Source organism: Micromys minutus (assembly GCF_963924665.1).
Source record: "Micromys minutus genome assembly, chromosome: 8".
NCBI classification, from domain to species: domain Eukaryota; kingdom Metazoa; phylum Chordata; class Mammalia; order Rodentia; family Muridae; genus Micromys; species Micromys minutus.
This window is the reverse complement of record NC_137977.1, coordinates 50,187,027-50,209,226: the sequence shown is the minus strand read 5'-3', so window position 1 is coordinate 50,209,226 and position 22,200 is coordinate 50,187,027. Positions and strand designations below refer to the sequence as shown.

General features: G+C 44.3%; 1 protein-coding gene across 3 annotated transcripts in view; it reads right to left on the bottom strand.

Moving 5' to 3' along the window:
- The window catches only part of NEDD4L (NEDD4 like E3 ubiquitin protein ligase), a 302,617-nt gene that overhangs the window by 184,209 nt on the left and 96,208 nt on the right, over positions 1 to 22,200 (bottom strand). For all 3 annotated transcript variants that reach the window (XM_080920294.1, XM_080920285.1, XM_080920286.1), the window contains exon 2: positions 19,456 to 19,529. In XM_080920294.1, coding sequence (XP_080776420.1) covers positions 19,456 to 19,529 — 74 coding nt within the window. The remainder of the gene's footprint in view (positions 1 to 19,455; positions 19,530 to 22,200) is intronic.

Genomic DNA, 22,200 nt, shown 5'->3' with positions numbered 1-22,200 from the left:
CGAATAAAATCCATTAGAAAGGCCGAAGTTAAACAACTGAAAATGATTAAAAACAGTGTTTCTCCTTGAGCTCTTTACGTTTTTGTTTGTTTGTTTGTTTGTTTTGTTTGTTTGTTTGTTTGTTTCCTTTCAAGAAGCCATAGTGAAATCAGATTAAAACCAGAGTGGAACAAGTGTGGAGAAGCAATCAGAAAAGATGCCCACAGGTATGAGAAAGAGTAAACTGTAGGAGCATCCCCAGGGCAGGACAGGGCTCTAAAGGAAATGTCTAACCAGGCATGCAAGACACTCAGAGTGCTCCATCCCAGGCGTGAAGAGACGTTACTTCCACCAGCCAGATGCACACTAAAGAACGGTACACAGCTTGTTAATTCCTACCTTTAAACGTGCTGTGAATGCCAACTCAATGTCATCCTCCAGGCAACCCTTGGCACGAGGGCCAGTTGGCATTGTCCAAGCACCCTCTGCTTGGAGCAGCTTTCCTATGGGAAGCAGGTTTCTCTAGGCAACCCAGGTTGACAGTAGGTAACTGATCCAGAGGGAAGAGGTGGGATGGTCTTTTGAAGTAGTTCCCCTTGAAGTTGGCCAATGGCTTCAGAGATGAAAGCAGTGTTCTGAACAGGCATGGACCTTGCCTAATGTTTCATCTCTATCCATGGTGCACAGACTGTGATATGGGGTTTAAAATGTCTTTTTTTTTTTTAAAGGCACATGTAGAGGGAGGTGCTGATTCCCTAACTGGTTCATGTTTGTGTCAATGAAGAAGGGGGAAGCCAATTGCTGGGTGAAGGATAGAGGTGGGACTTCCGAGTCCCAAGGGGAAAAGCAGACACAGGGAAAGGAAGTTTTTTTTTTTTTTTTTTTTTTTTTTTTTTTTTTTTTTTTTAACCAGACGTTTGGAAAGGGAAATAAGCAGCAACCATGTAAGATCTTGGGGTGGCTGGAAACGGTGGCCTCTGCCATTGGCAGATGGCTGAAATAGGCTATCTGATAAGAACAGGGCAGCAAGTGTGTTACCTGGAAAGTCCTAAAATAATAAAGTTGCTAAGTGTTTTCTTCCAAGGAGCTAAGGTGGGCAAAGAAAGAGAAAAGTGAAGTTGGCTGGTGGAGTGCAGACAGCCGTTCCTGGCTTTCCAGGGTTGGAGGTTAGTTGCTACTGAGACAGGAACAGAGGTCCTGGGCAAAGGGAAAGTGTGTTTTTAAAAATTACATCCACAGGCACAGATGGCAAGTGTCTGACTGCAGCAGCATGAGGGCCTTGTATGTAGTCATTTCTTCTACCACAAGTGTACTCAGTGTGACAACGGCCCTCCAATATGGTGGCTGTTGAACAGTTACAAAAATGCTAAGATAGACAGATGTGTGCCCATAAGAGCTCAGCGGCGAATCCTAAAATGAAAATAAGCAAGAGCATGTAGCTCACACCTATAATCCCAGGACATGGGAACCTGAGGCAGTAAAAGTGCTACTGGGAGATCCAGGACAACTAAACTCCAGGATGCTTAGTTTTCTACCAACCAGCCTGGGCTATAGGGTAGGACCCTGACTTGATGCAAAATTCATCAAAACAAACAAGCAAAGCAGACAAAGTGATCCTCCATCCATTTCTCAGGAGGCTACCTGTGTATTAGTCCATTGGATGCTTCCTTAAAATAACAGTGGCAGTTGGTTAATTCATCACGGCAGATGTTTATTTTCCACAATTATAGAGGCAACAAGACCAAGGCCAAAGCAACAGCATCCAGGGTCTGCACAGAGTCTGTTACAACCTCTTGCTTTAAGTATTCTGTCAACTTGTAAAAGAAAGCTCCCTCTAGGAAGCTTTATAGGAGGCCTCTAATCCTACTACCCCGGGACTCCCCAGGCTTAATCACCTTTATCTAGCCTAGTCTCTAAATCCTGGAACATTACTGCTATTTGAATTTTAGAGGGAAAACATCAAACCGCAGAAACGCCCAAGGGGTTTACCTCTGTGAGACTGAGGGAGAGGGCTAAACTAGTCTATTTCCTGCCTCATGCATGTCTATTGAGATATTCCCAGCATGCATCACTTTCATTATTTTAAACCAACCATAGGTAAGTTAAACTTTAAGAAGATCATCCACTTCATATCCCTGTTGAAAAGGGATTTAGGACATGCTGAAACTCTTTTCTGAAGAAAGGAAAGAACAAATATCTTTCTTCCATGGGTTTCCGCAAAGGTGTCTCTAATCCTTATGATGTCCACCCAAGTTCAGGCTTGCCTGCAGTATTTATAGCTAAACCAAGAACATCAACATTACCAGCCACCCACTTGCTGTTTTCAAGACATTGTTTTATCTAGCCCGTCCTGCTGCTGGTAAAGATATGGATACCCAGGAGTATAAATCTGGCAGGAGGCAGGTGGAGGAGGCATGCTAGAGACTGCTGCTGTGAACCTCAATGATGGATGGCTTCTAGTGATAAGAGTATGCCACACTCTCTAGACACCTAACCTCCGCTTCAGAGCCAGGTGACCCCAGCACATTTCTTGTGGCCTAGCTTAGGTGTCAGTAACACCATACCACTGAAAAATACATTTTTCAGCTTAGCTGAGATCACTTGAGTATTTTCATTTATTTCTTTGTTCACTGAATTTCTCAAGGGCAAAAAAAATATTTCTATTTAAACAGCCTTAACACCATCCTGGGGGGCTGTCTGTTGCAAAACCATTACAAGAATGAACTGTCTTCTGATTAAAAACAGGTATGTTCAAAATGTATCCATCCCTAGATCACTGGAAAGGTGGTAAGAACTGTATCCCCAGAGCCAAAAATAAACGTTAATGTCTGCAAAAGCCACTTTCCCATCATCCCCATCATCCCAAACAGCTTGTATCCTTCCCTACTTTCTGTCATGCTGCAGACATGCCTGGTCTGCCTCAGCTGTTTCTGTCAGTGTTTAAGACTTTACATGGTGATAGGGTGTCAGATGGTGGTGGTGCACACTTAATCCCAGCAGAGGCCGACAGATATCTTGAAGTCAGCCTGGTCTACAGAAGAGTTACGGGACAGCCAGTGCTACACAGTGAAACCCTATCTCGGGAAAGAAGGAGAGAAAAGAAATGGAAAGAAGAGGAGAGAGAGGGGGAAAAGAAGGGGAGAGGGGAGGGAAGAGGAGAGGAGAGGAGGGGAGAGGAGAGGAAGGGGAGAGGAGAGGAAGAAAGGGGAGAGTAGAGGAAGAAAGGGGAGAGGAGAAGAAAGGGGAGAGGAGAGGAAGAAAGGGGAGAGGAGAAGAAAGGGGAGAGGAGAAGAAAGGGGAGAGGAGAAGAAAGGGAAGAGGAGAGGAGAGGAGAGGAGAGGAGAGGAGAGGAGAGGAGAGGAGAGGAGAGGAGAAAAGAGGAGAGGAGACTTTTAATGATGAAAAGGAAAAAGATGTCAGTGCAAATGAGTAGGTGTCCTAAGCACAGCTGCTTGGTTTGGGGCCTTTGCTGAAACAAGCATTTAGAGTGCTCAAGAATCACCGAGTCTCTCTCCCCGTCCCCAGCAGGATTCTAAGGCACAGAAACAATACTCAGAGAAATAACCAACAAAACCTGCACGTAAGAACTGGTCATTTAAATTTGCTGCTGATGTTGATCTCTGAGGGTCACCATGATAAAATCGACCCAGTATACCTTCCATCACGAAGTAAGCCACAGAAAGGTGGCAGGGGTGGCGGGGGGAACTAAGCACCTTCTGTTCCTCTTCTGTCTTTCTAAAAATAGCTTCTCTGCAGTCTTGCAGGAGTTCAGAGACAACCCTAGGCAAAGAGGGTGTTTTTAAATCCAAACCCCATCTGAACAATTCTGAGATGATTGACCCTGCTCCCTGGATGGGCAGAGGCAACTATTTATAGCAATATAAATTAAACTATAGTAATATACACTTCTGTGTTAAGAATGCTAGTCTGGAACTTCCTTTTTCAGGGAAACCTGAGCAACTTTTTTAAAAGTTCTGATCCATAAACTTTGAAACTAATAACTCACAACAACACATTGTATCTATAAGACCACACTGAAATATAGCAGTCAATGGAAATTTTTCATTTCTTTTCACCCTTTGCTAATTAATCTTTTTTGAAAGTGGGTAGTATCTTATTTTGATGAGTCTATAAATTACTTGGCAGATAAGAGGAGGAAATATAATGTTTAATGCTATGTCTACCTTTTTTAAAAACACCAAGTATGTAAAAAAAAATAGAAATTGCTTTAAAGTAAAAATAACTCTTTCCTCTATATGGAACTGCTTGAAAATGTGTGCTCAAACTACCAAGATATGAATTAATACTCTTTACAAGAGAACTCCAAAGAATGAGTATGAGATTCATTGCCCATTTCCATGGTCTAGAATGAAAATGCACCTAGCGATTGGCCACCAGAGGGAGCTGTGGGTTTCACAATACATCTGAACTCAATAGAAGGGCAAAGACACTGTAAGGCCTCCATGCAGGGATGTGTCACAATTCCTATCTCTGAGAACTTGAGGGGAACTGGATCGAGATTAAAATGGAGCTTTACTCAAAACCAAATGCATCTGTGCTAATTCTTAAAGTTGAGGAAGAGCTAAAAATGACGTATTTATTTTATAGAATGAGGGGGTATTAAGAATATACGCAAAGAATAACAAAAAGAACAAGAAGTAACGTGAGCATGCAAGACAGCTAGGAGAGCACCGAACAGGAAACAGCGCAGAGGCGGGAGCAAAGAGAGACAAGCCACATGGAATCTCTAGTTTGCCAAATGCAAGCAGTGGATTTGTGAGGCTGTGGTTTGAATCTGAAATGTCCCCCTCAGACTTCTGCGTTTGAACACCTGATTTCCAGATGGTGGCACTGTTTTGGGAGAATATAAAAACCTTTAAGACTCATGGCCTAGCTAGCCGATGTGGGTTGCTTCTGGCAGACCCTGGAGGTATATCCTTTCTGGTCTGGCCCAAGTGCTCTGTTTTTTGTCTAAAGCTGAGATGTAAGGACCCAAGCTGTTCATTGATACTGCTGCAAATACTTCCTTACCGACCTTGCCATAGATTTTCTGAAACAACGACACAAAAGAAGCCTTTCTTCTCTCAAGTACTTCTGTTAGGCCTTTTGCCTCGACAATGAGAATGGCAACTCATGCAGCAAATAAATGGAAAACTGCTTTCATGGGTGTGGTGTCCTGGGTAGGACAGCAGCAAGTAGAAAAGATCCGTCCCCCATTCACATGAGTCTGAAGGCCAGGAGAGTGGAAAGCTCGCCTCAGTTGCTCACTGCCACTACTGGGGAGGTAACCAGTGTCCAAGGCCTGTGTGTCTAGAAGGGTGGGTGCAGAGACCTGGGATATGGACCAATTGAAGCAGAAAGAAAACAATTTGGCCATGCTAAGGATGATGCAGCCATAATGACAGAAGCGGTGGATGTTCTGAGGACACAAAGGTTTGACCACAGCTGTTTGGGAAAGTTAAGGGCAGGGTGCAAAGAACATACTGGAGGGCCTCATAACAAGTGTTTCTGTCAGTGTCACCACAGGCATCACAGAAAGATCTGCCAAGGACAGAGCAATCCAATGCTCAGTAGGACAGAAAGGAGAGAGCAAGCACAGACATTGTGCTGGTTTGAAAGGGAATTGCCTGAGTAGGTTCATGTACTAGAATGTTTGGTCCCTAGTTGGTGGACTTATTTTGGGAAGGATTAGGGGGTGTGGCCTTGTTAAAGAAGGCGTGTCATGGGGGGGAGAGGCTTTGAAGTTTTAAAATTCCACATTAGGCTCAATCTTGTCCCCTGCCTTACGCTTGTGGATAAGGTGTAGGGTCCTAAACTATTGCTCCAGCACCATACCTGCCTCCCTACCACAACACTTTCCACCATGATGGTCATGGGCTTGCCGTTTGGAACTGTAATCCAGCCCCTATTAAATGTTTTCTTTTATGAATTACCTTGGTCATAGTATTTCATCACAGCTCAGCAACCTGAACTAAGGTTCTAGTGGCTAAAGCCTCCTATTCAAACACTACGGACCAGGCATGTGGACATGAAGCAGAAGTGGACTGAGGACAACTATTCCCAGTGCTGGTGCCTTGGTTGATGGATCATTCCAGAGAAAGAAAGATATAAAACAATTTTGACATTCCAGGCCAAGAAACTGTGTAAAGACAATCCAAATTATATGTCTTGGTTAACAGGAAATGTTACTGTTAGAAGAAAAAGGTTCTAGCTGTATATTTAATATCAATAGAACATTAGGTTATAGACTATTTGGAGCCTGCTCAAGAAACAAGAAATGTGCACTTTCTATATTGTCAGGATATACTACATTCAAAATCACGTCAAGTGAGCTGGTGAGGTGGCTCCGTGGGTAAAGGTGTTCCCACTGTGCTGCCTAGCCTTCTGTCAACCTGACACCCAAACTAGAGGTATTTGTGAAAAGATCCAACTGTAAGGCATTTTCTTAGTTAGTGATTGATGAGAAGGGGCTTAGCCATCCCTGGCTGCTGGTCTTGAGTTCTATAGGAAAACAGGCTGAGAAAGCCAAGAGAAGCCAACCAAAAAGCAGCATCCCTACCCCTTCCCCATGACCCATGAATCAGCTCCTGCTTCCAGGAGCCTTCTCTACTGACTTCCTTCAATGATAAGTAGTGCTGTGGAAGTGTAAGCCAAGTAAACTCTTTCTTACCCAAGGTGTTTTGTCACAGCAATAGAAGACAACTTGGTACCAGGAGTGGGGTACTGCTGTAACAGGCCTGACTATGTTGTTTCAAGGAGGATTGGGGAAGGACTTTGAAACTTTGGACTATAAAAGCCATTAGATGTTGAGTGCTTGGTGGGCTGTTCTGTAGGAGCTTGGAAGATAAGAATGTTGAAAGCAGAGCAAATGATGGACTTGTGGCTTTTCAGAGGGAAGTAAAGACTCCACTGGCCTTTTCTGTTAATTCTCTGTTGTTCTGGTTGGCTATGACTAGAGTCAGCTGGGATTAAAAGATACCAAAGTGAAACCCTGCTTTGTCAGGATACTCAATGCTGGTCAGATGGAGCGCGCAAGCGCGCGCACATGCACACACACACACACACACACACACACACACACACACACACAAACACACACAAACACAAACAAATAAGTGTTTGTTTTCCAGGAAACTTTCAAATTATTTCAAAAGAAGAAGGGGGTATCTTGACATACCAGCAATACTGCTTTCTGACTAAGAAAACAATGACAATGGTGTTAAGACTGGTTGCTCATTTTGATTTCTTGTCCAATCACTAAAATTTGTAAGTTTTTCAAATGTCTGTACTTTCTTACCACACATGACTATTTTTAATCATTTACAGTGACAGTGATGTAAGACAATAATTGTACAATAGGGGAAGCCCAACTATGGCCCGAGAACATGGAGAAACAGAAATGTAAACAGCCCTGGAAGTAAACTCATTACCCTTTTCTCTCTGAGTCAAGCATATATTTACTAACTGTGCTGATGTCCTGCATGCCAGCCCTTTAATAACTTACTGGGCAGTTAACAGACTGTAGATTACTTATTAGACATTATTTGCACCAGGGTCATACATCTCCAAAATACTTAGGAAGACGGGCAATAATTTAATTCTAATAATACATAGCTACACATCTGCTTGCACGAACATGAACTCAACTGCAGCTGCTATTACTCATGTAACTTATGCACAAAGCGATGAAAATAATTATTTTCACCGAGACAAAAACATTACCCATCTTAAATTTTGTAGTATGTATCAAAAAGTTTCATAAAGCATATTTAAGCTTGCTGTCCCAGAAGAGAAAAATAAATAAAAGCTGCTGGAATATCTAGGAATCTGACTTTCTCAAGCTCTAAAAGTCCACACTAGCCAAATTACTCTTTGTCATTTGCCACCCAGAATCTCCATTAAAGAGTTTAATTTGAAAGCCATAAGCAAATACTATTGAAACCCCATTCCTGGTTCTAAATATATCTCCTATAGAAAATCAGTGGCCTATGCTACATATTCAAACGACGCCCTGGGAACCACTGGCATATAGCTATGTCCCTGTATTTAGTTAGGACTCCAGAAACAATATACTCAAATCAAGTCTCAGAAGCAAGATTTCCTGTGACTTCCTTACGCTCTCTGGCTCTCACCCCACATTTCCCTATGAAGCAATCTAGAAAGAAACAAGCTTTCCTCCTCTTCTTTAAGAGATCATAGAAACTAGAACCTCTCTTCTTCAAAGCCAGCCACAAAACACAACTGTGTTTCTCTGGTGCTCAACAATGCTCTTCTGCATATCAACTGGCCATAATGAAATAAAGACCCTCAGCCTAGAGGGGTCCTGGCCTAGACTAAGGAAGAAGACATGTTAAAACTGAGGGGCCAGGGAGAGTCATGATCAGTCTGTTTCTATGAGCTCAGACCCTGTCTGTCTAGCCACATTCTGTATACTATCTGGGCTTCATAAAACTCACCTTTCAGTGTCAATGTTGGGGATCAAAGAAAATATGGGCGACTTTGTTACTCCAATTAGCATCTCACCAGTGTAGATTTCATTCAAATCAAAGGGAAAGGCTACACTATATATGTTTATATATTGTCCAAATATGTTTTATGTTGTTGTCAAGAGACTGTAAGTCCTGCTAAAGCTTAGCTATCTATCTGGCCCTTTACTGGAAAGTAGAAACTGAAACACACACACACACACACACACACACACAGGTGTGCAAACATGCTGTGGCATCTGACTTAACTACCTATAGCCCCCAAGAAAGGTTTTATTTTCCATTTAAGAACCTATTCTTTTGCTTAAAGCTTATAGGTTTAAAAATGGTTGTCTTTAAAGCATTTTGTTCCTTACAATATAAATATAAAAGAATAATAAAGATGAAGGAACTGAGCAGCAACTTCAAGCTTCCATATGAACATGCACACACATCCATACATACACATATATACATGTAACCTCATACACATGCAAACACCATATACGCATGCCTTTAAGAATTCTAGTGCCAGGCTCCCAACATAAATTCTGTATTGTGCATTCTTAAAAGCTTGAGGTACAGTAGGACACTTAACTTTTAGTAGTGTGACTGCATGGCAGATCAAGAGGACTTCCCTCTCAAGGCCTATTGGGCTGCACTCTGCTTATGTTATAGAGCATACACGCTGTGGAAACCAGTAATAGGCAGAGGGTGCACTCTTCCTGCCTCCTTGGGTATGGACAAAGGGGGTTCCCTTACAGCATCCCATCACAGAACTGCTCTGGCTGAACCCTCCGGACAGAGCTCCTGAAGGTATGAATGGTAGTTCAGTTTCTGTAAAATAAGTATTAGAACACCACTTGTCTTAACACTGAGAAATGTTTGCTTCAGATTTACATCTCAAGTTAGCAGCCCTGAGTTTCTCATGTATGCATTCACAAAGGCCAGGAACCTTGCAATAAAACCATGAGGAAAAAGAGGTGCACACGCCTGAAGAGAGGACTAAAAAGGTCACCTGGCACTCAGGAAAGTGCCACACATGGTGTCCACCTTCTCTATCCCAGGACTGCCATCACTTTGCCCTTGCTGCCTGTCACGATCAAGTCTGAGTCACACACACAATTTCAGCTGCTTTTGCCATTGGCCATATCAACAAAATCTATCAAGCACCTACTCTGTGCATAGCATGTCCTATTCCGGAGAATAGATTCTCAGTGACTGCTACATCGTTGGGAATTAGAAACAAGGAAGTAAAGAGTCTTACTGGTTTTGCTTTAAAAAAAAAATCTTAATATATTCATAAATCAGGAGGGCAGAGAAAGCAGGGGGCACAGTTCTGAGGAAGTAACATTTACTACTAAACAACTCTAGGGAAGATCCACAAAAAAAAAAAAAAAAAAAAAGAAAGAAACTGAAACCCATAACTTGCAAGGGAATGTCTTTTTAAAAATGTTCAGACATATACCCTGCCCTGTAAGAATGTACACCAGACACATCACAGTGTTTTCTCCATGACTCAAGAGCTCTAGAAAGATCTATGCTAATGGCACTGATAGTGTACAGCTAGCCTGGGGGTCTGACAAGCTAGAAATAGGCTGCCCCGGGCAAGCAAAACTTGCCACACTCCCTCACCTCCGGGAACCAGGTGGCCGGGTGGTATGCCAGCTATCCATTATTACTTTTGAAGGACACTGCACTCATTCACATAAAGACCAGGAAGAGCATAAAACGTAAACAATAATGTGGTGGTTACAGGGGAACATAGCTGAGGAAGAAGGTTAATATTCTTTCAGGTTACTTTGGCATTTTTCTGGGATGGGGGAGGGAACAAGAACAGGTTCTTTGGGATTCCGCATGAATCACAGCAGTAACGCACGACTTGGTGTGGAGGTTTTAAGACAAACACATGTTGGTTCAACCTTTGCAGATGTGCTTCTCAGCAATGCCCTGGACAGCAAGGCTGCTCCAACGGGCTCCTAGAGGGACACACAGGCCCTAAACATAGGCTCTGGAGCAGGTCAGTGCTCTGTGACAAGCTAGTAAGACAAGCCAACTCTGGCTATTCAAGAATCGATGTACAGAAGAAACACCAAATGCAGGCCCAGTTCTACCACCGAGGAAGGCCAGGTGCATGTAGTACAAGAGCATGAGGTCCCTGGGACCCAAGCGCTTCAGGTCTACTTAGAAGAAAAATCCGTCCCTGACCTCCAGTCATAGATCCTACACCAATGATAGCCTGGTATTTCCAGATCACCAAGATCTCCTAAAAACCTGGGTTTTTAATACAGAGTCTTCCAAACGTTAGCTCAGAATTTTCTCAGTACACCACAAGCAAAACAAACACATCTCTGAATGTCTTCTAGTGTAGGACCAACAGTCCCTACACTCTAGCCTAAAGGCTATTCTAGAAGTATCTGAGATCCATCAAGGGGGACTTCAAGGTACTTACAGTTGAAATCAAGGAAGGGGGGGTTGTTTTATGTAATATTTTCAAAGGGGTGAAAATACTCGCCAATCTTTTGGGACAAAACAAATTACTATCTTGAACCTATATTAACATCTTAAGATATAGCAAACAAATCAACTTACTGGTTATTTACTTGTTACCATTTTAGAGGGAAAATATTTGATACTGTTGGGATCAAACTGTCCTCCCAGAAACCCATGAACCACTTTAGCACCACTGACAACGGCGTAAGATACTGTGATGTGTCTCCTGTCCCGGTGTTTAAATTTCACGTCTAATATGAGGAAACAGTGAGAATGGGGGCCTTGTCATGGTCACCTTCAGCTGTCAAAGTCCTACCATCAGGAAGAAGATACCTCAATTGAGGAATTTCCTAGATAACACTATAGCTTTATCAGTAAGGTATTTTCTTAATTGCTAATTGATGGACAAGAACCTAGGTCCCTGTGGACAGTGCCATCCCTAGATAAGTGGGCCCAGACTATTGAAGAAAGATAGCTGAGCAAGCCAGAGCAAGCAAGCCTGTTAGCAGTGTATGTACAAGACTCCTGACCCAAGCTCTTGCCTTGAGTTCCAGCCATGGCTTCCCTCCATGATCGACTACAACTTGCAAGCCTTTCAAGAAATACAATCTTTCCCCAAATTATATTTGGTCATGGCATTTTATCACAGAAGCCAAACTAAGATAAGCATATTAATTCATTAATTGATGACATCACCAGGAAACAATGTAATGTGCTCAATGAGGCAGGTTACCTACCAGTCATTCAAAGCTAAGAGGAGAGGAATCAGTCTAGACCAGAGTCAAACAGACCTTACGATTAGATGCAACATGAGCATCTCAGTCCACTTTTAACAGTCTAGCTGGAAAGAACATTTTAGAGACACTTTCAGTTAATGAGCAGGGTAATAGTGTCCATTAAGCAATTACTTTGAATTTTGTGAAGACAGTTCTGTGTTTATACAGGCATTATTTGTTGATTTTTGGAGATGTGACCTACGTGCGTAGGGACTAAAATCATGTTATCTGTAATTTGCTTTTGAAACTCTTGGGGGGAAACTGATGAGGCAAACACAGAAAAATATTAACTTAGATCTAGATAAAGGAGACCAAAGTGAGCTGGTACCAAAGGGATGTGAGCCTTTATTGCATGGCATTACGGTCTTATGACTGTTCCTCAAAGGACAGAGGGTTCTCTACATGCTATACTTCCAAAGCCCTTCAGCCCATTGGTTTCAAAATTCAAACTAGAAGCTGCCTAAAGAACAAATGATGGTGGGACAATTGTGTTCGAGTCAGTACTAAGGGCTCACCACACGTGACACTAACCCAGTCTTTTAAGGTACAGGAGAGCTCACCGCACACTCAGTAAGGAAACATGAGAGCTCCGATCGTCTTCTGAAACTTCAGACTGAGAAGATCGCATAAAGGAAAAGTTGGCAGCTATTAAAACATAGCCTTACTTGGTTCTTCTTTACATCTATGACAACAGGTCAAATGTCTAGATACTCAGGCATAGCTGAAGAAGAGCAGGCATTTTAAATTTAAATGAAAAACTTCTAGATCATACCAGAAAAGCACGTCTATTCTAAACCTAGCAGTACCAACCCCAAAAGCACCTGTTAGCTACCATGGATTACAATGGGCAGTAGGTTGAATCTGCTAACAAGGTACAGGATCATCAAGGGGTGGAAGATCTCTGCTGGTCACCTGCTCTGACAACGCAGGCAGTGACTGAACTCTCACCCCTCAAGAGCAGCATGCCACATATCATGATTTACTGACTCTTGCTTGCCTTGATTACTTCATCCACAAAGTAGAGAACCAAAGATACCTACTGTGTGTAAACAGTTCCAACCTTCGGTCCTACTCACATAAGCAGCGTTGGCTAGTGGGTGCATGGCCAGTCATGTGTGTCCTACCACACACAGGTAAACCTCTAACACAGATACTAATCTCTGATGGGAGAGACTCCTCGATTCTTCAGACTGCAGCCTCCGTCAAGAAACCCAATGAGGATCTGAAGAACACGTAGGCCAAGGTGACTGAGATTGCAAACGCTAACACCTAACCAAGACTCTTGTAGGTCTAAGTTTCCCAAAGATGTCAGCTGCAAGCTGGATTGCCAGGAATCACACAGGATATGACTACCATAAAGAAGTACTGTGTAATTTGGCCTTACTTACTTACTTACACAGGTATCCACATCACATCCAAAGTTCTTTGGCTTGTACTGTGCTTGCTATATGTCAAGATTAAACTGAGGCCTAGGTATTGAGTCCAGCTATAAGCTGGAGCTTTATTTTCACCTCAGGGTCCCAAAGATACACAGGACCCTCCCACCAGCCACGGAAGGTACCATAGTAAAGGCCTCTAATTAGCACATGGACAGGAGCATGCTGGTGTGTCATCTGTGTGGGGCTGGTCCTCATGTGCTGCTTGTCCAATAAGCATCAGATACCCTGACTTGCTGCCCTCCCACTTCATCTCACCCATCCTGACTGCATACTTCACTGTGGTCAAAAACTAGGACCTGTGCTTGTCCCATCCAGAAGTATCCACAAGGATGTCTGGGTAAAGTGAGTGGCCTGCTGACCGCATGTAGCTTCAGCTTCTGCCTGAATCACTGCCTGCATTTGTGTGGGATGGTGGCCAAGGTGACCCACAGCACCTATGTGTTCCCCCATCCATCTCCCATGTCCTTGGTTCTTTCCTGACTCCTAATTCTAAGAGGTTGGTACAAGGCCCTGACCCTCCATTCCTAGCCCCCTTGTTTATCCAAAGAGAATCTTCTGAGATCTATGATGGTGTGGATGAATTCATCCCTCTTCAAGATATGAAAAAGTACATTTTCACAGATGTCAGTACGGAATACCCCTTTCCCAATGTTCCTTCATTTGCCATGCTCCTGCCTGCCTCCCTTAGCCTCCGCTCTCTACATATGACTTCTGGTGAGCTCCCTCTGCTGTGTCCCCAGAGCTCCTGTGAGAATCAGAATGAAGATTCCTCCTGAATGCCCAAGAGAGGAGGGGGATGGTAAAGAGCCCACAGCACCCCCAGGAAAAAGAAAATACCAATTCTTTAGCCCTGAGCCACTAAACACTCCAATCACACTGCACTTAAGGAGTTCAAGTCACATGCAAAATTCCTGGGCCAGTGATGAAGCAAGGCCAGCTTCTAAACATACCAGCTTTGCAAGGTGAGAGCTGGAGGAAGAACAGAGACTCAGTGACCTACTGTAGACCAGGGACATGGCTGCTCCACCCCCTTGGGCTATGGGACAGCTACAGGGAAAGAACCTCTACAGGTATTCTGCCATTGGAACAGGCCAATGGGGGGAGGGGAGCTCCAAAACAAGCAGCAGCAACTTCTTTAGTGTGGTGAGTTCTCAGTGACAAAGTAGAAGCAGCAACGATGAAGAAAAGAAGGAAGAGGTGAAGCGGGCCAGATTCATGCAAAGTCTAGGTTGTTTCTTAGGGACAACAGGGGCTACAGGAGACTCTAGAAGGTGAAAAACAGAATGCAATCCTAGCCATTAGATGCCAAGTTAGCAGAGATGCCAGCCAAAGGGCTGTGGAGAGAGCTCAGTCAGTAAAGAGGCTGTCACACAAGCATGAGGACTTGAGTTCAACACCATGAGCCCATGTTTCAAAAGCAAGTATAATGACATGCTTGGGGAAGTAAGACCTGCTGGCCAAATAGACTACCTTAATCGGTGAGGTCCGGGCCAATGGAAGGACCTGTCTTTAAAAAACAAACTCCAAAAATCCAAACAAACAAACAAAAAACCAAGGTGGAGATTACAGAGCAGAGAGAAAGGCACAAGTCAAGCTGATGGAGGTCAAGAGAGTTTTGCAGCCCTGGGGCAGCAAGCTGGAACAAAAAGGCTCAGACGCGGCCAGGGTTCACTCCACCCTTGCAGATGGCAGAACAGTGCTCCAGTGTCCCATTGGCTTCTCACATGTCTTCTTACTCTCTAAAGGATTAGATTATCTTTTGCCCGGCACTGGAGCCAGGCGTGGAGACGTGTGTGTGTGTGTGTGTGTGTGTGTGTGTGTGTGTGTGTGTGTGTGTGAGCACAGCACATGGGAGGCAGAGGCCGGACAATCAAGAGCTTAAGGCTAAACTGCCCAACCAAACATGGCAAGACTGTCTCCAACAAACACATCTGGAGGGAGGGGGAAAGTCATCACATTTCTTTGTCACCGTAGAGGAAATAAAGACTGGACATCTACGATCTAGGGTGATTAAAAGACTCAATCTGCATCTTATGTCTTGGCATGCCACTTTACAGTGTTGACTTCAGACAGAAGTGCCCGAATCTTAGGTGAAGAATTGTGTGACTGTCCTGTCCTGACCTCCAGGTGAGGCTGGCAGGGAAGGCCCCCCTGCCACTCTTCACATGGATAGTCTTCGCCAAGGCTCGGGTAACTGATCTGCTCTGAACAAAGGGTCTTTTTAATAGAACTTAGACTTGGCAACAGTAGAGATGAAAAACAATCTTGCATCCTAAGTCCTGGACTGTGGCCCAGGGAACCAAAAGAGGAGAAGGGCATCTGTGCATAGATCTCTCAGGAGAGGATTGGTGAACTCCTGCTGAGGGGATCCGGGCCACCAGGGTGCGGCTGTACCAACACCAGATCTTCAAGCTTTCCGAAGCTGCCATCACTGTGCTACAAGAACCAAGAGGAAGTTCTCTATGTCTCCACAAGTAACCTAATTACCATGCAGGCCAAGCATTACATTCTGTCCCCCTGGCCTCCCTCACCAGTATCCCCTGTCGTGCCTCAAGGCAAGGAACCTCCACAGTGAGAGTTCCAACTCTTACCCTGACTGTTGTCAGGGAGACAGGGTTCCAGCAAGGCATGGGTTAGGTAATGCTGAGGCTGGGGGTGAAGGGAGAAGGCTTGCTGGCCCAGGGCTCTGAAAGACACAGTGGATGGCAAAAAGCAGTATAAACCCTGCGCTTGAGCTTGTGACCATGGCCTAATGACACGTCAGGCCTTCCACTAACTGATCACTGTGGGCTCTCCCTGGACTCCAGCCTTCTGCTGCAGGGTGGAGTTCTGTTTCTCAGACACACTGTGAAAGATTTGTTTGGAAAGACTTGTCAAGGTCAGGCAGAGAGAGAATGAAGGTCGTCAGAAGAATACCATGTAATGAGGCAAGGTTCAAAACAACGTCATCAACAAAGCAAGCAATCGAGAGCAAGCAAGCAAATAAAAAGAGGGAGCAAAAAAGGAGACCCTGGAAAAGTCCCCTTCACCCCAGAATCTGGATGAAGACTCCAGATGGCTGAACCAAGAATGCAAGCACATTAGCAACAACATTAGCTGTTGGGGCCATCTGTATAAAAATACTCTTTGTATTCGGAGCTACTTCAGAGAAGAATGTTAAAACAGCAATGCTTAAGGCCTTAGGACATCTGACCAAGGACAGCCTGGTGAGCTGAGAACCTGAACATTTTTGAGACTCTCATGGCAACCCCACAGTAAAAGGCATATCTTCACCTTCCTGTACAATCCTGTGACTCATGGTTCCCCTTACCAGACTGGAATCCTACCCACTGCACCCCAGGAGACACCCTATGATTCCATGCAAAATACAGAAGTAGGGGACAGTCATTGGAAACCCTTTGGGCCTAGTATCTTCAAGGAGCCCAGAGCCACATTTGAGCATGTACTATCCCTGAACTCCTATCTTCCTGTTAATGTTCATGTTTAAATCTTTGTTTAAATGTCTTCCTAATAGAGTTCAACTCCATAGCCAGGAGATGGCTCAGAAGGTGCCTACCATCAAGGCTAGTAGGAATTCTACTATTAGCTAAGAGATGGATGACAGACCAGAACCTCACTCTCTATGAAGCTATTCTATGACTCCATGGGCACATAGATTCTGAAGAGAATCCCTCAGGCTGCTGTAGATGCCAAGAGTAAGGGGCCAGAGCAAGACGCTGAACTACCTCAGCCCACACAACAATATCTTTGTCTTTCTAATGTACATCTTTTTTTGAACCCAATCCCTAAGAAAAGTCCTTATTTTCATACAAATAGGAAAATTTTAGAGCTGTAATTTCTCGTGTTCTTGTAAGATTCTGAGCCCCATTCCATTACAGTTTTAACTTCAGATCTTAATAACAAACTGAGAAATGGGAGCACAGTCTGGTTCATCTTTTAAAAATGTCTTTTAATATGTTTATCTATTTACTTAACTCTGTGACAGAGACAAGCAAAAGGACTATTATTAGAGAGCCTCCAGATAACCTGTGGACAGACGCCTAAGGGACACTGTGTTGTCTCTGGAAGTTAAGGGGTTAAGAAAGGGAAGATTGGTAGGCTGGCCCAGCAGGTAAAACACATGTAGGTCTGACAGCCTGAGTTTGATATCCCAAACCCACAGAAAGGTGCAAAAAAAGAAGCAACTGACAAAGCTGTCCTCTGCCTTCCACAAGCACAGCATAGCATGTGGATACCTCCACACAGGATTTTTTTCTTAAATTATTTCGAAGGTCATCTGCTGAACTGGATGGGAATGGCAGGATATGAGGTGAAGTTTCGATAGGGATGGAATTTGAGAATTCCAGGAACTGGTGTCATTTCAGGTTAGGAGGAGGGTTCCTGGAAACAGTGACAGGGTTGCCCTGGAAGGAAAGAGAGGAAAGCAGAGGGTTTTCCTGTCTCCACCTCCAGGGCAGGCGTCCCTTGTCAGAGCATAGGAAGGTGGTTAACCCCACAATGTGAGTTCACAATCAAAGGAGAGATGCCTGTCTCTCATACATTCCCACAGCACAGGGAGGATGCTCAGGCTTCCTGACACTCCCATTCCCTGAGATCCATCCACCCAGAGAGCTTGTTTTCCATTAGCTGTTTGAAGCACACAGAAGAAAGCTCTTTAAACAATACGCCCACATTTGCTTTAGTTTTATTTATTTATTTATTTATTTATTTATTTATTTTGGTAATTTCTCGGTCTCATTCTATCAACACACATACTATCGTTAGTAGGCAGAAATCATTGTGAAGTGCATGCAGTCAGATGACAGGATATGACATTCACTGGCAGTAGAGGGTTTTTCTGAGGTTTGTGGAAAGGACAGGGAATAACATAAAAAGAGGCCCCGTTATGCACGGTCTCCTGCGTCAGCCAGAGACTAAGGGCCAGAGGGCAAAGCATGGGGGCCAACAAGAACATGATGATACCAATCTTCAGTAGGAACCTGCTCTCTTTCAACATCAGTCCACCACGAAATAGAAAAGGGCCCTGGACAGGGGACAGTAGGCTGTCCAGTCATTCAACTACAACTACTGACCTGTGTGACGTAAGGGACTAGTTGGACTTTGTGTACATCACCAAACTATCTCAAGGATAAACGGGAAAGCTAGGCTTGAACATTTCTAGGTCCCAGCTTAAGAGCTCTGTGCTCCAAAGTCTGGCTCAATTCCATTCAGATGTTTTACCGTCATCCTGCCTCCTTCCCAGAACCCACTGCCACACACTACAGAGAGCCTAAGTGGCCAAAAAGGCCTGGGGAATAATCGTGAACAGCACAGAAACATGCTTGCTAAAGCTCGTAGAAAAGCTCGGTCTGCCCCAAAGCATCAATGAGACAACTTATATCACCAGCAACACCCACTTACCCCATCCCTGGAGGAAGACATGTCAACAACACCAAGTTCGAGATGCAATGCCTGCTTTCATTTTCCCCTAGTTAGGAATTAAGGGCACAAAGCAAACTCCAGAAAGGCCATCCCTCTGTATGTGTGGAGAACTGGTTCCATTTCCTTCTGTGGATCCCCAAATCAGATGTTCGTGCCCCTTAAATAAAATTCTGTGCTGTGTGTGTTTGTAAATAACCAGTGCATACCTCCCAATTACTTTGGATCACTTCTACATCTCTCATGATACTTATTGTAAACACTGAGTAAGTCACTGTTGTACTGTATCGTTTAAGAAATAATGAGTAGGTGTGTAGAGGGGACCACCATGCATATTCAATACCAACACCATTTGCCCCCAGATCTTTCTCACTGGAGATTGGCACAGCCAATTTCCCAAATGAGGAGAGGAAGAAAACCTCACCAGAATCAGCTTTCTTCAAGCAGTCAGCCCTAACGAGGGAGCCGGCTTGGTGATCATGACTAGATATCCATGCAAATACCACCCCTGGCCAGCTCCAGCACCATCAGCCACCACACCAAACTCCCAGGTGACACTGTAGACGCCCGTGGGTGGTCCAGGCACACACCTAAGTTTGAAAAGGATGTACCAGACAGGCCTTGTGGCTCAGGCCTATAATTCTAGCAGCCAAGGGTCTGAAACAACAGGACCACAAGTTCAAAGCTGGTCTAGGAAACTTAGTGAGCCCCTGTCTCAGAAGACAGGGTAAGGGGGTATGTATTTAGTTGTTGAGCACCTGCTTAACATGCACAAGGTCTTAGGATCAATTCCCAACACCTCCCACCACCACTACACCAAAGCTTATCAGGTTTTCCAGAAGCCCCCACCCCTACACACACACGCACACACAAAAGCAAACATACCTGGCTCCAAATATGTCCTTTTTGGCGAGGTCAATTCCAGAAACAACTTTCACTCTGAGAATGCGGGATTCTCCCTATTAGGAAGGGGGAGGAAAAATGACAAGGTTAAAACTGATCCCTAAAACAAAACAAAACAAAAACAAACGAACAAAAAACCCCAAAACTGATCCCTAACAGACAACTCTCTCAACCTCAGTAATTTCCGCTCAGGCCAACACTGAAATACGCTTCAGCAATCTCTGCAGTTTCTGCTCACAGTCGCGTCCAGAAGGCAACACAGCAGCTACACAAGGCTAAGACTCAAGCCAGGAGTGGTGACATACATGTCAGCCTGGCGCTCAGGAGGCAGACATAAGGAGGCTCACCACAAGTTCCAGGCCAGTGCAAATGGGCGGCTGAGAGGATAGCTCAGCAGTATAGAGTTTGCCTTACAAGCAGGAGAACCTGAGTTCAATTCCCAGGACCTCCATAAAAGAACTGGGTATGGTGTGAGTTTACAATTTCAGTGTTGGGAAGACAGAGATAAGTCACGATCTCTGATGCTATCGAACAGCAAGTCTGGCTGATTTGCTTAATTAGACAGTGGAAAGCCATGTCTTTAAAGAAAGGAAAAGAAAAGGGAAGGAAAGGGAAAGGAAGGGAAGGGAAGGGAAGGGAAGGGAAGGGAAGGGAAGGGAAGGGAAGGGAAGGGAAGGGAAGGGAAGGGAAGGGAAGGAAAAGCCAACCAACCAAGCAAGGTAGATGCCATGTTGAAAAATGACATTTGATACACAACACAATAGAAAAATATATTAAGACTCTGGAAACTGAAACATCCCGATTAATCAAACCCAGATTTAATTCTAAGTAGGCAGGTAATTAACATCAATTACTTCTGATATTTGAGGAAATGCTGCCCAGCTCTACCAAGATCACAATCACCGGGGACGCAGAGACAATATCTTCCAATGACCAAGTACCAAAAATCACTATAAATAATTTCTTCTCTCGACTACATAAAGCCATTCAAGTGTGTATATTTGTAAATGTGGCCACCAATAGAATTGAAAGACGTTTTTATGTAGTGAAATATCTCCTAAGAAAACAGAGTGTTTTTCAAAATGCAGTATTGGCAAGGGAAACTTCCTTAGTCCTGATTCAAACTGATTAGTCAGCTTTCCCTCCACCCACTCATCAGCCTCTGTTCACTCCGTCTAGCATTTAAGCATCTCCTATGCACTGGCAATGAACTCGGCCTTCAGATGAAAAAATAAGTCCACCGGAAGTGACAGACAACAACACACCAGCAGCAGGTGAAGGGCCAAAGGTCGAGGACCACATGAGGATGGATGAGGTGGCATAGGAGGAGGGCTGAGTGAGGTCACAGAAGTCTGAGTTTGGCTCAGTAACAAGATAAGCTGAAATAGTGGATCATGTCCAGCACGCCTAGGCTGCAAACCAGATGGAGAGAAAGAAGACTGGGGTCTGAGTGAGGCATCGGAGCTCATCAGGATAGACCTGGAGGTTGGTAGTGATGGATGATGGTCTGCAGAGAGTTATCCAAGAAGGAAATAGAAGCAGTGACTAGAAATGGACATGAATGCTGATGTACCAGAGAGAAGCAACCAAAACTCATCTGCCTTGGGGAAAAGGGAAAAAAACAATAAACAATAAACAAAAAACCTTCATGTAGGCATGAAGGAGAAAAACAGGGCAAAACCAAGGATGGATCAAATCTGCTAACTAGCCACAGATTTGCCATACGCAGGGACAACTAAAACCTGTGCTTGAGATGGCTTGCACCCCAGGAGCCATCCATCCCCCACCCCCATCCCACCTTGCCTCGTGCCCTCCCTGACAGCACTGCTTCCACACAGATCCAGAGGAAAATGCAAAAATGTAAAGGAAGCTGTTCTCATCATAGCTGTGCTGGGGAATCCGCTCAGTGGTACTTTGCTAGAACTGGGTTCATAACACAACATCCAAAACAACAGCAGTGTTCTGCAGCCCCAGACAATTGAGCAGGATTGACCGGGAAAGGGAAAGTAAGGACAGGGTCATCAGGGATAACGAAGACACCTTAGTGAGACAGCCCCCCCAAGCAGTTACCAAAGCATCGCTGAGTGCTGTAGGGATAGCCCCGACCTATCTCTTATATACTTACAGATCAGGGGTCAAGAATTCTTTCTGCAGCACATGGTATTCTACAGATACAGGCTCTTTTCTATATCTCCCCAAGCTGTTCTTGGCTCTTGGTCATGTGGTGCTTCCCAGAGCCTGCTCATATTAAGTGACAATGCAGTGAGACTTCTTTTTACATATGGATAAAAATCTGGTAACATGCCAAAGAAATATGTATGGCCTCCTAGTGCCTAATACATAAAAACTGATCACTAACCAAGCACCTACTAAATAAATAGGCCCATGCCAGATCACAAGGAGAACAAGGAGCCTCAATATAAATACTGGAGCCAAGAAGTCTCCTAAATATAGCCATACTGAGGGTGAATGTGTGTGCATGCACACACGAGCACACACACACACACACCATGTTAAACCATGAGTGTGGCTTATAGTCAACTCAGACACAGCTGTAGCTCTCTGTGATGGTGAACGTGGAGGAGAAGAAGGGATAATGGTTATGATGGAGTGCAAGGCACTAATGGTTGCACAGCACGGGGTAGAAGATAAGCATGCTAGTGAGAAGCTGCTCACTCTCCTCTTGGAAGATTGAGACATTCCGTGTCGCGTCCTGCCCAGCAGAGA